The sequence below is a fragment of the Cyphomyrmex costatus genome, unplaced genomic scaffold, assembly GCF_001594065.2.
Source record: "Cyphomyrmex costatus isolate MS0001 unplaced genomic scaffold, Ccosl1.0 scaffold63, whole genome shotgun sequence".
NCBI lineage: Eukaryota > Metazoa > Arthropoda > Insecta > Hymenoptera > Formicidae > Cyphomyrmex > Cyphomyrmex costatus.
In genome coordinates this window covers 21,224-33,865 of record NW_017280189.1, presented here as the reverse complement: position 1 = coordinate 33,865, position 12,642 = coordinate 21,224, and the positions used below count along the sequence as shown (strand labels likewise).

Sequence of the window (12,642 nt, the reverse complement as noted above, 5' to 3'; positions counted from 1 at the left end):
GCTTCGTCTTCCAGACGTCGTACTCCTCTTGATCTGCACATTCGATCCCAGTGGCCTTCTTTCTTACATTTATGGCATATTGATTTTGCTGCGGGACATTTTCTACCTTCCAAGTGATTTGGATATCCGCATCTACCGCATACCTGTTCCGTCCGGCGGGAAGTTTCTCCGTCGTTGCTAAATTTACGGCGAGAAAAATTTCTTCTCTTTTGGGAGACACGATCCATCTTCGTTTCTTCTTCCACTTCTTGTCTTAATTTCTTTCCCTCTCTCGCCTGTGTCTCTGCTTGACGGGCTATTTCAAGCGCTTTATCGACAGTTAAATCGTTTATCAATTGTAACTTTTCTGAAACTCGAGTATCTCGAACGCCTATTATTATACGATCACGAATTAGCTCATTCTTGATAGTTCCAAACTCACACGTCTCTGCTAATGAGTATAACGCCGTAACAAATGAATCGACGCTTTCTTCTGCTTCCTGTTTTCTTGAGTTAAACTTGAATCTTTCAAAGATGACATTCTTCTTTGGTCTGAAGTACGAGTCGAACTTATTCTTAACCAATTCAAATGTGGTAGAAGTCGTAATAGCCGGCATAATTTGAGTTAGTATTTCCTCGAATCTTTCGCCCATCGAATAGCATAATAAGTCTATTTCCTCCTTATCTGAACCTGCTGCTAACTTGCTCACCGTCAAATATCTCTCGAAACGTTTAATCCAATTCGACCATTGTTCTGGCTTACTGAAATCGAGTTCCCCCGATGCTTGGATGTTCACCGTAGAAGCCATTTTGAGGTTACCTTACAGCGATGCTTTATTCTTTTTAAACCTTTCCTTATGTACAGTTATACTTCTGTTCACTGGATCCCACTTCTGACACCATGTATTGAGAACGTTTAAGGAATAGGAAAGGTCGTCTATCTAATGGATTCAGCAATCAAATATGCTCTAACATGCTACTCGGGTGGCCTCTTGTTGTGCGTGCGTGCGCGCTCTGCCCCTCGACATACGCCCCCTACACGCTCACACAACACAAACTGTATCACCTCCACTTCTTTTTCATCACAATACGTTTTCCGTGCTTCAGATTCATGCTCAATACCATGTTTCATTTCTTTTGTAGGTTTGAAAACTTTCGGATAAAAATATTTTAACGCTTTGGTTTCCCATTGTGGTTTTTTATTTTTAGTGTAGGTATAGATACCGTAGCACCTTGCACCAGTAATACGAAACTGTCGGTGTTTTAACCAATTACTTCTGTCATGAAAAGTTTCTTCACATATTGTTTGAAGAGAATCTACAATTAACGAGCTTAAGAAAGACTGGCAGCATGTTCTGATTTCATATTTTAGTTTTAAAAGACTCTTCATGCTTTCAGATGGCAGATTTTGTAGAAGAGCTTGTAATTTATTAGGATTTATCACTAGATTATTGTTACTTTCAGGAAGCAATTCTTCGTGACGTCCACATCTACATATTAAAATAGTTAATTACAATAACCGATACATATCTAATGAAACCGATTATAAACCTCATTCAATCCATTTCAGAATAATCTTTGAGCACGATTCATTCAATACGATTTAATGGTACTGAAAAGGATTAACTCAGTTTCAATGTGATTCTGTAAGTTTTCTTCGAGATCTGTCGATTAATTTTAGTAGAATATGTCGTTTGTAATGAATCGTTTTCAATTTTGTAGTAAAAAATTCGATGAAATTAATTATCGTTGTACATTTCAGTATATGTAAAGCTTTAAAAATGGCCATGATTATTTTATAAACTTATATTCTGCTATTAGAAAAAGTATTACTTGTAAATAAATTTATATAAACATGATTAAGAGTAATTGGAAAAATTGTAAAAAGTTGTAAAAATTGTAATGAATATAAACTGATCTAAGTATATTATAAATATTTCTAAAATAAATGTCAACCATATAATTTGTAAAAAAATTGTTTTCAAAGTATTATAAATAAAAGAATTAATTGATAGCAATATAAATCTTAAAGTCATCGAAATTTGTAGATTAAAAAATATTGAATTATTAGAATGAAAATTAAGCATACATATGTTTCGAAAGGGCTGATTCTATATTGCTATTAAAAAGCAAATCTTTTATAAAATTTTCATCTTCTTCACTTATTTTCGTGGCATACTCTTTATCGAATGCATTAGTGAAGCATTCATGACTTCGTAATGGAGCTGGTTCATAATTTTCTAGTGCCTTTCTTCGTGGGATACTCCATAAACATTTTTTATCCGTACACGATGTTTCCTCCAAAGCTGTCAAATCAGTTCTACAATATATATAAAACAAATATTGGAAGAAAGGAACAACATAACCCAAAATACAATAAAACATTTTATTTAACTATTCAAATTATATAAACATTAGTTTTAAGAACAAGATAAAACATAAAACTTTGAAAATACTTACGTGTTTAAATGTAGTAAAACTATGTGCTTACATTTTGCGCTTAATCCAGCTTTGCAATTGCATTTAATTTCTTTTATTTTGCTATCAAAACTGATTTCACCTTTAATTTCATGAGTGTTTTAAGAACAAGATAAAACATAAAACTTTGAAAATACTTACGTGTTTAAATGTAGTAAAACTGCAACTATGTGCTTACATTTTGCGCTTAATCCAGCTTTGCAACTGCATTTAATTTCTTTTATTTTGCCATCAAAACTGATTTCACCTTTAATTTCATGAAGTGGTCCTTTCAAATTTGATGATTGCAAACAAAATGCAATCAATGACACACATGTTTCAACACCAGTCTGTTTACCGCAATATAATACATGTCCAGCACGTAGAACTTTTTCTCCTTCGGTAAAATTTCTACAGGAGGGTGTAGATGAAGTAAAGGCACAAATTTCTGCGATTCCGACCATGATTCCGACCGATAATTTGCTTTTAATTTGTACAAAAGTAGCAAACACAGATTCCACTCCATATGTTATAGTTAAACTGACCCCGTTGTGTCAGCCATGTTTGTTTTTCGCCTCCATATGACGTCACAATTTCAGATCCCTATTCAGGAGCCTTAAATTCGGTCCAGTTGTTTACGAAAAAAATCACTTTTTTTATTTCGTTTTCCCCTTGTATAACTCCCCCAAAAATGCAGTTTCAAGGCTAATTTTTGAGGACATTTAATATTTCAAGGATGGCAACTAATGACATTAATTTGAGTTCAATCAGTGTGGGGGCCGATTTGCTTATTTCGCTATATCCTTTTTAATTACTCTTAAAAATGTAAAAAATATAATTTTGATTATTTTATTTATAGAATGACGACTTGTCTACAAAACTAAAAGATTATCAAGCAGTTTCCAAGATTCATCAAGCGTTGACACCTGATATCACAGCATTGGAGTCAGAAATTCGGAAATTAAAGAATGCCTTGACAAACACAGAAAAAGCTAAAAAGGCAGACTTGGCACAGTGTAAAATGCGCTACGAGCATAGAATTACGGCGATCAATGATGAAATACAGGCAATTCAGAACCAATTATCACGATACAAGCGCGAACGAGATACTTACAAGCACATGTTGGAAGGCGCGCAAAAAACTATAGGCGAGCTAAAATCACCGAGACAAGGTAGACTTTCTAATGCATCTTCGGGAAGATCTGACGAGGTAAATTAACAATATATTCTCAATTCAATGTGCTTTGGGGTATCAATATATCAATATTTTTATATCTATTTTAAAGATTTTGAAGATATATTTTCAAAGAATCATATCTTTACTGTATTCTATCTTTTCTTTACTATCAATTTTTCGTTTGAAAAATATATTTTCCTGTTATTCTAGGATGAAGAATCATCGAAATCTAACATCTTAATACTAGAAAAACAAATCAGTTGTATGGAAGATGAACTTTCTGAGACAAAACTAGAAGTTTCCAGACTAAAGGCTGAATTAGTTTCGGAAAAATCAGATAGTCACGTTAAAGTTTCTGAATTGCAATCCCGAATTAACGAGGTAATTATAAATGAAATTTATTTGATTCAACTAATAAATTTCCAAATATGTATATCATTACTGATTCATTATGACTGCAGTTGGAAGAGGAACGGTTGCTCACTAGTGGACGCTCGAAGATTCCAGGATTAAAAGTGCGTATGGAGTTGGCTTGGCAAAAAGAGAGAGAAGAACATCAAAGGTTATTGCAAGAAACGGCAACGTTAGCGCGAGATCTGCGACAGACGCTATTCGAGGTATTGATTAGTAGTTCAAAATATGTATAAATAAGTTAATTCAAATTTTTTTACGACTTTACGAGCGTTATTTTTGCAGATAGAAAGAGAACGCAGCAAAGAGCGGCTTGAAAACAAAAGGAGACAAGATCAATTAAAGAAAGTATTTGACGAAGAAAAGGATGAAAATAAAAAAAAATTATCGGAGGTATTTAAATACTTGTACGAGTGTACTTTGGAAATATAGTAGTTAAAAGATTAATTTTCTTTTTTTGTTTGTAAATCGTAATTATTTAATTTTAGTTGCAATGTGATCTACTTGAGCTGCGGGACGCGCATGCGAAGTTAAGAACGAGCAACGAGAAAATGAGACGTGAAAAAGAGCGACACGAAAAGGAGAGGCAAGAACTCAAAGAAGTTATATTAAATAAATGCAAATTAGAGCAAACTGAATTGCGGAACATTAATATTCTTATGCAACAAGTACAAGATTTGTTACAGCTGTTTCCTGAATTAAATACCGTAACGGAGAACGGAAAATCCGATGTATACACGCCAACACCACCGAGACGATTAAAGGTATAAAAAATGAACATTTGTATATACTATTAATAGCAAATAAAACATTATATCAATTATTAACATATCATTAAAAACATATAATAATTCATTTTACATCTGTCTGCCAAACAGTTATGTCGTGTCTAATAATTTTCATTTAAATTTCATTAAACTGAACAGTTTAATAGAATCTGTACTACAACTATACAAAAAATCGTCCAAACTTGACAATCATTAAATTTAACAATTTGATGAACAAGATTGACTTCAATTTGGACATTACCACCTTAATTTAATTAAATACCTATATAGTTGTATGCGCTACCATCATAATTTTGTGTTTAATTGTTAATTTTATATTATTTTGTACTGAGGAAGACCTTGATCATAGGTCGAAACGTATACGTTTTATTTATTTTTAATAAATTGTAAGAAAAGTGCACACACCAATAACCTGTGTCGACTCACATTGGCCGGTATTCATAGTCGGTTCTTATTTTAAGATCGTCTTAAATAATGTCTTAAGATGCTAATGCAGCTGTCGGATTGGTTCATGACACCTCAAAATTGAACTTAAGACGGTCTTGAATATAAGAACTGACTATGGGTGTTTTCCAACAACGTACACAGATGACACAGTGTAACACTGTGTCTTACACAAAGTGTTCCAACTGTGACACAGTGTTACACTGCTCGACACTGTAAAAAGCTAAGTACGAACGTGTAGAGTATGCCAGTGTTACCAATTAGAGCTCTATCGTTCCAACAAGTCTTTACACAGTGGAGCACAGTGTAACGTTTCTGTGTCCTAGCTGGAAAACAGCCTATGGGTGTTTTCCAACAACGTACACAGATGACACAGTGTAACACTGTGTCTTACACAAAGTGTTCCAACTGTGACACAGTGTTACACTGCTCGACACTGTAAAAAGCTAAGTACGAACGTGTAGAGTATGCCAGTGTTACCAATTAGAGCTCTATCGTTCCAACAAGTCTTTACACAGTGGAGCACAGTGTAACGTTTCTGTGTCCTAGCTGGAAAACAGCCTATGGCTGCTTTCCTGCTACGACACAAGTAGACACTGTGTAACACAGTGAATCATTGCATCCCTGTTGTTTGCCTACGTTAAACGAGAATGAAATGATTCTCTGTGTTACACAGTGTCTGATTCTGTCCTTGCTGGAAAGCACCCTATGAATACCGGCCATTGGCATCTTGTTTATTTTTGCGATATAATTATTCGTTATTAGGGACCAAAATCCAGGGAGTCGTCGCCAATGTTAGAAACAAAAAGCGATGTCAAAGGTACTTTGAAATAAAGACTTAATTAATTGTTGTATATAATAATTTACTGTTAATGGTGTTTTAAATCGTTTGCAGCTGTAACTTCAATACTTGGTGAGAGAACAGAAAAATTAGAATATACAATTAAAAAATTAATGGACGTGGCGAAAGAACTTAAGGAATCAAAGAAAACGACAGATGAAACAAATGCAATACGATTGAAGAAATTAAGAAAGAGGTCAGTTTTCGTGATTTATAATCCGTCTAATTTCTTGTCAAACTATTCAGAGCGTGAAAAATATTATGTTGTTTTAGAGCGACGTCAGTAGAAAGTGATCCAGGAAAAGGAGTAGTGTTAAATTGTGGTAAACCACATTTGAAAAAAAAGAGTCTTTCTTTGGAGCAAACATCTGAGCATCAGGAGGTAAACACAGGATGCTTATTATACAGAAAATCTCTCTATGAAGTATAAGAAATAGTTTTCTGAGATAAAAGGCTCTATGCCAAAATTTGGCAGCCAAATGCGCTGTTTACATATCTTTAGTTCTCTGTACGAAATTTGGTTTCAAAGAAATACCAATTTTATTTTATTGAAAATGTTCTGGAATTGTAATCTTTCTTATTTTGATTATTATTATACTAACTTTTACATAAAATATAGTCTACGAGTATTTAGGGCACAGATAGCAATTTCTCTGTTTGAAATTTGGTTTCAAAGAAATACCAATTTTATTTTATTGAAAATGTTCCGGAATTGTAATTTTTCTTATTTTGATTATTATTATACTAACTTTTACATAAAATATAGTCTACGAGTATTTGGGGCACAGATAGCAACTTGTCGAGCATGCAATCATTGGAGGGATCAGAAATCGAATCTCGCGGAACTAGTCGACATAGAGATTCCAGTGTAGACAGGTATTGAAATAATATTTGTAATATTACATAATTTTTTGAAGTATATGCATAATACCGATAAATATATTTTATGATTATTATATTCAGTCGTCTTTCTGGAGGATCGACAAAGAGTGAAATGTTAGATCGGGACAAGAAATATGGCAAGAGTATAATACGAAAATTAACACACAAGTTAACTAAATCGTCTAGCATTGATGACCCAAACATGACTGACTATTCGCTTCAGGTAAGACGATATTTAAATATTCAAAATTATAATATTTTATATGCAAATAGAACTATTTATTAAAATGATTAAATACTTGACAGACATCTGGTTCTGAAACTAGCATCAATGAAACCCTTAAGTTGGAAAAGAAGAATTTAAAGAAGAAATTAACAGCAATGTTTAAAAGAGGTTCAAGAAGCAACAGGTACATTAAAAAATTGCAAATTACTTAATATACATAAAAATAGATAAAATAATTTATTATTAAAAAAATGAAAGTATGTATAACAATACAAGTTACAATACTTTTTCAGCATAGAGAAAAAGACTGGAACCAGCAATTCCACAAGACCAGCTTCAAGGAACTCCATGACATCGAATTAATAATCTACATGTGTGATCTTGCTAAGAGACTTGATATTTCGACTAGTCACTAGATAGGGAGGGAGAGACATTACATTCGATGACACTGTACTGTAATAAAAAAGCGGACTGCTCAAAATTCATATTTAGATATATCGGGATGATTTTAATAGAAAAATGCACGTACATGTCCATCCTCGTATGTCTATAACGTCTTAAATCCTTAAATAATATTTACAATGTTTTAATATCCAAAACAAGTAGTCGCCATTTAATACGTACATATATTTACCTTATAAAAATTTTTCACAGATAAAAGATGGCTCGTGAACATAAGTATGCGTAAAATATATCCTTTATACAATGTACAATCATTGGATAATATAATGTATAAGGTATTACTCTAATTGTATATATCTCAGAGTTATTTTAACCTTATATCCAATAAAAATTCTATTAGACCTTATATCAAATTACAAATCGTGTTAGATTTGTTGATACAATAAAAATTATAGTCTAAATATATATTTTTAATTTATGTTACAGCTGTACATCCTGCACTCGCTTGTAAAAGATACAAATCCTGGGGACATATGTTTATGACACCCAAGGATTTTGAAAATACGAAGGTTAGCAGTCTAATAAGTCTGGTAAGTAACACGAGACTGGGCTTGACTGAATGACCTACGGAATAAGCAGGGAGCGACAAAGGAACCCCACGGATCTAGGTCGCGTTAATAGGCTAATAAAGCCCACCTGCAATTAACTACTACTACTACAGCTGTACATATATATACAATATACAATACATATTGTGAAACAAACATCGCATAAATATTGTTTAATTAAACAATAATGTAATGAAATAGTTTTAATTGAGCATATATAAAGCATCTCAAATGTCTTATACATATATAATTATGATGCATACTTAAAAGATATTTTCATTACTTGATGGTAAATCGATTAATGTTATTTAAATCATCAAGAAATAAAATAAACAAAAATCAACGTTTTGAATGTTTCTCTTTTTTAGATTTTTTCTTATACTTGGGACTCTTATATTTATCTTTCACCTTATGTTTATGTTTCTTCTTCAATTTTTTCACCTTGTCTCGTTCCACCCATTTTCCACCGAGTTTTGAATCCTTCGTAGTTTTCGATACTACGACACTTCGAAATACTGGCTTAAACAGTTGATTAGTATCATCAGCTTCTGTCGTTGTTGCAGTACTGTCTTGTTTCAATAATCTTTGTGGCAGGACCGGACCATACATATCTGGCAGTATGGCAGTCTCTTTGTCATTAGTTACATCGTTATGATGCATAAAATCATTTTGTGATTCATCAGTAACTAGCGATTTAGTTTCTGAAATTTCAGACAGCTTACTTTCGTCATTATTAATGTGTTTTGGTTGTGTCACCAAGCTGTCGAGATCTAATTTTGCAAAGATTCCTCGTGGCGGCGATATATTGCGTTGCACATTTATCTCCTTCGGATCTTTTCCAATCAAAATCGACTTAACAGTTTCGTTGTCAACATTATCCTCCGTCTCGCTGTCGGAATTCTCACTGCTGCTGAGAAAGATCGCCTTGAATAGATCTTTCTTTTCTTCGGATTGATCTTTAAGCGCAGACACCGGTTCAAAAGGTGTTTTTTCTTTTACTTCTTGAATTATTTCATTTTTTAAGTTATTTTCTGTAGTTTGTTTGACATCTTTTGATGTTGTGGAAGAAATATTTTGAATATTTTTACCGAAAACTTTTTCATAGGAAGCTTCGAAAATTCTAAACTTTTCAGACATAGGTTCTAAAAGTTGATAAATATTAGATGGAATATTGTTGACGCCAATGAAAATCGTTTCATTAAATTTTTCTTCAGTTTTCCTTGACGGCAGAGGAATTTCTTCAACTTGAGTCTTAATTGTATCCACAGATTTTGTGAATTTTGATGAACTGTACCAGTCCAAGGAATCAAAGATTGAGAATCTGGCTGATTTTCGATCTGTTGCAATCAATGCACATCCAACTTTCGGTTCAGGAATATTGAATCTCTTGCAAACGATACTCATCGGCTTCCATTCGCTCCGTTGTCGGGTAAGTTTGCCGAACATTTTTAATCTCACTGCTTTCTTTATATCCTCTTCCAAATCTATTCTGTCCGTCGTATCATTAGCACTATGTACAAACTTATCCGCCATATAATTATTCGATTGTTCCAGTTTTATCGCTTGCTCAAATTCCTCGCGTTCTAGCTCCCTCTCCCAATTAGTCATAGAAAGTGGTTGAATACTTTCAAATTTATCCTTTTCGCCGTTTTTTGAGAAAATAAGATACTGCTCGAATCGTTTCTGTTTATCTGAATTAAACAAGAACAACTTCCTTGTTTCACTCTTATTTGAGGAACCATTCTCTATTAATTTATCCGTGATAAAACTTGATTGTGCAGATAAAGATTCTTTAAAGTCTTCCAATTTCTTCAAATTACTCATATCGTCTTTATTGGAACCGACGATACCTCCTTTGACAAAGTTTTGTGTATTTAATTTGTCTAGCCAAGAGTTGCTTGTTGTCTTCTGCTGCGTCTCTAATTTTCTTCTCTCTTCTGTTTGTTGTTTACCATGTAAATTCAATGTTTTTGAAATAATATTAGATGCAACGGATGTGCTTGACAATCCTTGTGACTTTTTCGAACATTCATTAGGATCTTCCAAGATTCGCCCTCTATCTGTGGCATTCAATGGTTCCTTGCGTTTACTTTCTACTGAAGTTGTAATCGGCGGATAAAACCTACTTTTCCTAATAGTATGTACCGGTACAAAATTCTTCGGCAATTCTGGAGGTTTGAAGATTTTTTTGCTCTCTAGTCTCTCTTTCGCGTAAATAAAATTGTCCAGGCAATCAGTTTGTGAGCTACTCGGTTTTTCCTGAGACCATCTTGTTTTTGCCTTACACTCAGGTCCCAAAGCAAAGTCGTAACGCGACATGTCTTCTTTCTCGTATATATCTTCGTCGTCAGCCTCGAAGGCACCAACTCCAAACGCCTGGCCATGAATCGATAATTTCTTGTTTTTATCTTGAACGCAAAAAGCCGGACCGTCAAATAAATTGATGTGACTGGAAAGGACTTTCCGCCTATCTAAGCCCGAGTAACCAATGCCAAAATAATTATCTTTCGGTTTGCACCGGAATGGCTCATAATCGTCAGGTGCAAAAGTAATATTAGTTGACTCATCATCCGAATCCTCAGAATTGCTTTCTATCATTTCGGGATTGTTCTGTGCTAGTTTTAATTTTTCATTGCGCAGTTTTATCTTCTGTTTTTCTTTCTTTGTCAATCTGGAACCTATACCTTGACCAGGTTTCCATCCCATTTTTTTTAACAGGACAATACCCACTGTTTCTCTATAATTATAAGCAATTAAATTTATTAGAAATCAATATAACATTAAATCTAAATGGAATACAGATTAAGTACGCCAATAAATAATTAAAGCACTCCTCTGTTTTTTTTCTCTTAAACAAAAACATACCATTAACAATTTAAATTAAAAACTAACAAAACTTAAGTGACATTATTAAATAATATAAATAAAAAAGAGGCAAAGAACCGACGATGTAACAAACAAAAACTTTAATAATAATAATATATAGGTATAAATACAAATGATCGTATCATATTTAATGTTACAGTAAAGACAAATAAATTTGTTATTATCTGATGAATGTTCAAAATTCATTATCCTTCTAAAATTATTTTGTTCGTGTTCTGATGCTTTGAGTCAATTAATTGAAAGGTCAAATTGTACGTGATATTCTAAAAATAATTATGAACAAAATAATCAATACAAAATTAACAATAATTATAATATGATAGTGTACCTTGTCATTAATATATGGTGATGATCCGTAAAACAGATAAAAAAATTACAAAATATAAATAATTCATCGTCACATAAAATTTTTTAAATTGAGGCTAATTTGCATGAATGTCAAACAACTTAACTAAACCACGTCAGATAACGCAATGTTAAAAAGGAAAACATATGATCACTGAAAATGTGGGAAAAGAGGGAAAAAAGGAAAAATATTAGGAATGGGAAAGAGAATGTATCATGTTAGAATACATCTCTGGATTCACATCACGGATTCATATCTGTGTCGTTTTGTTTGTTTATTCCATGTTCTGTTTCTTTATGTGTACTTTCAAATATTAATCTTTTATTATATGTAGATTCTATGTCTAATATCTCTACTTTGTCCCATTTAAAGTTATTGATTTATCTCAATGCGGTGGTTAGAAATGGCCGAAGGAGTCAACTTTGAAATTTTATTAATATCTGAAATGTGCTCATGCACATTTTTTTAACTGCCTTTTTGTTTGGCCAATGTAACTCGCGTCACAATCATCACACGATATTTTGTAAACTACATTCTGATTGTATGCTTACGTTCCAGCCTTATGTTCCAGCTTATCCTTATCTCTTTTTATGAAATTTTTTAGTGTATTGGAATTGGTGAAAGTCAGTTTGCAATTAAACATATTGACAATAGGTTTCAATTTTTTAGAAATTGTATTGACATAAGGAATAGTGATAAACTTTTTTGTATTAATGTTATTGTTATTAGAAATATTATTATGAAATTTTATTCTATTTTAGATAGTTAAAATGGTTTACATAAAGAAACAGAAACATGGAATAAACAAATAAAATGACACGGATTCACTGCCAGAGATGTAGTCTAACATGATACATTTTCTTTCTCATTCCTAATATTTTTCCTTTTTTCTCCCTTTTCTCACATTCTCAGTGACCAGTATGTTTTCCTTTTTAACATTGCATTATCTGATGTGGTTTAGTTCAGTTGTTCAACATTCCTAAATTAGCCTCAATTTTAATAATTTTATGTAACAATGAATTATTTGTATTTTACAATTTTTTTATCTGTTTAACAGATTATCACCATATATTAATGATAAGGTACACTATCATATTATAATTATTATTAATTTTGTATTAATTCTTTTGCTCTCGCAATTATTTTTAGAATATCACACACACACACACACACACACACACACACACACACACAC

The 12,642-nt window shown here is 32.7% G+C and overlaps 2 protein-coding genes across 2 annotated transcripts in view; one reads left to right on the top strand and one right to left on the bottom strand.

The window, feature by feature from the left end:
* Positions 1-3,172: 3,172 nt before the first annotated feature.
* Positions 3,173-7,616, top strand: LOC108779809 (myosin-13). The gene is made up of 13 exons (XM_018547315.1): positions 3,173-3,208; positions 3,296-3,646; positions 3,824-3,994; positions 4,075-4,230; positions 4,310-4,417; positions 4,513-4,788; positions 6,022-6,076; positions 6,152-6,293; positions 6,371-6,479; positions 6,864-6,973; positions 7,061-7,202; positions 7,286-7,389; positions 7,499-7,616. The coding sequence occupies exons 1-13, from the start codon at positions 3,173-3,175 to the stop codon at positions 7,566-7,568; spliced, it is 1,830 nt and encodes a 609-aa protein (XP_018402817.1). The 3' UTR covers positions 7,569-7,616.
* A 938-nt stretch (positions 7,617-8,554) lies between these two features.
* The window catches only part of LOC108779812 (G patch domain-containing protein 1 homolog), a 5,104-nt gene continuing 1,016 nt past the window's right edge, over positions 8,555-12,642 (bottom strand). Inside the window, exon 3 of the mRNA XM_018547319.1 lies at positions 8,555-10,952. Coding sequence (XP_018402821.1) covers positions 8,555-10,952 — 2,398 coding nt within the window. The remainder of the gene's footprint in view (positions 10,953-12,642) is intronic.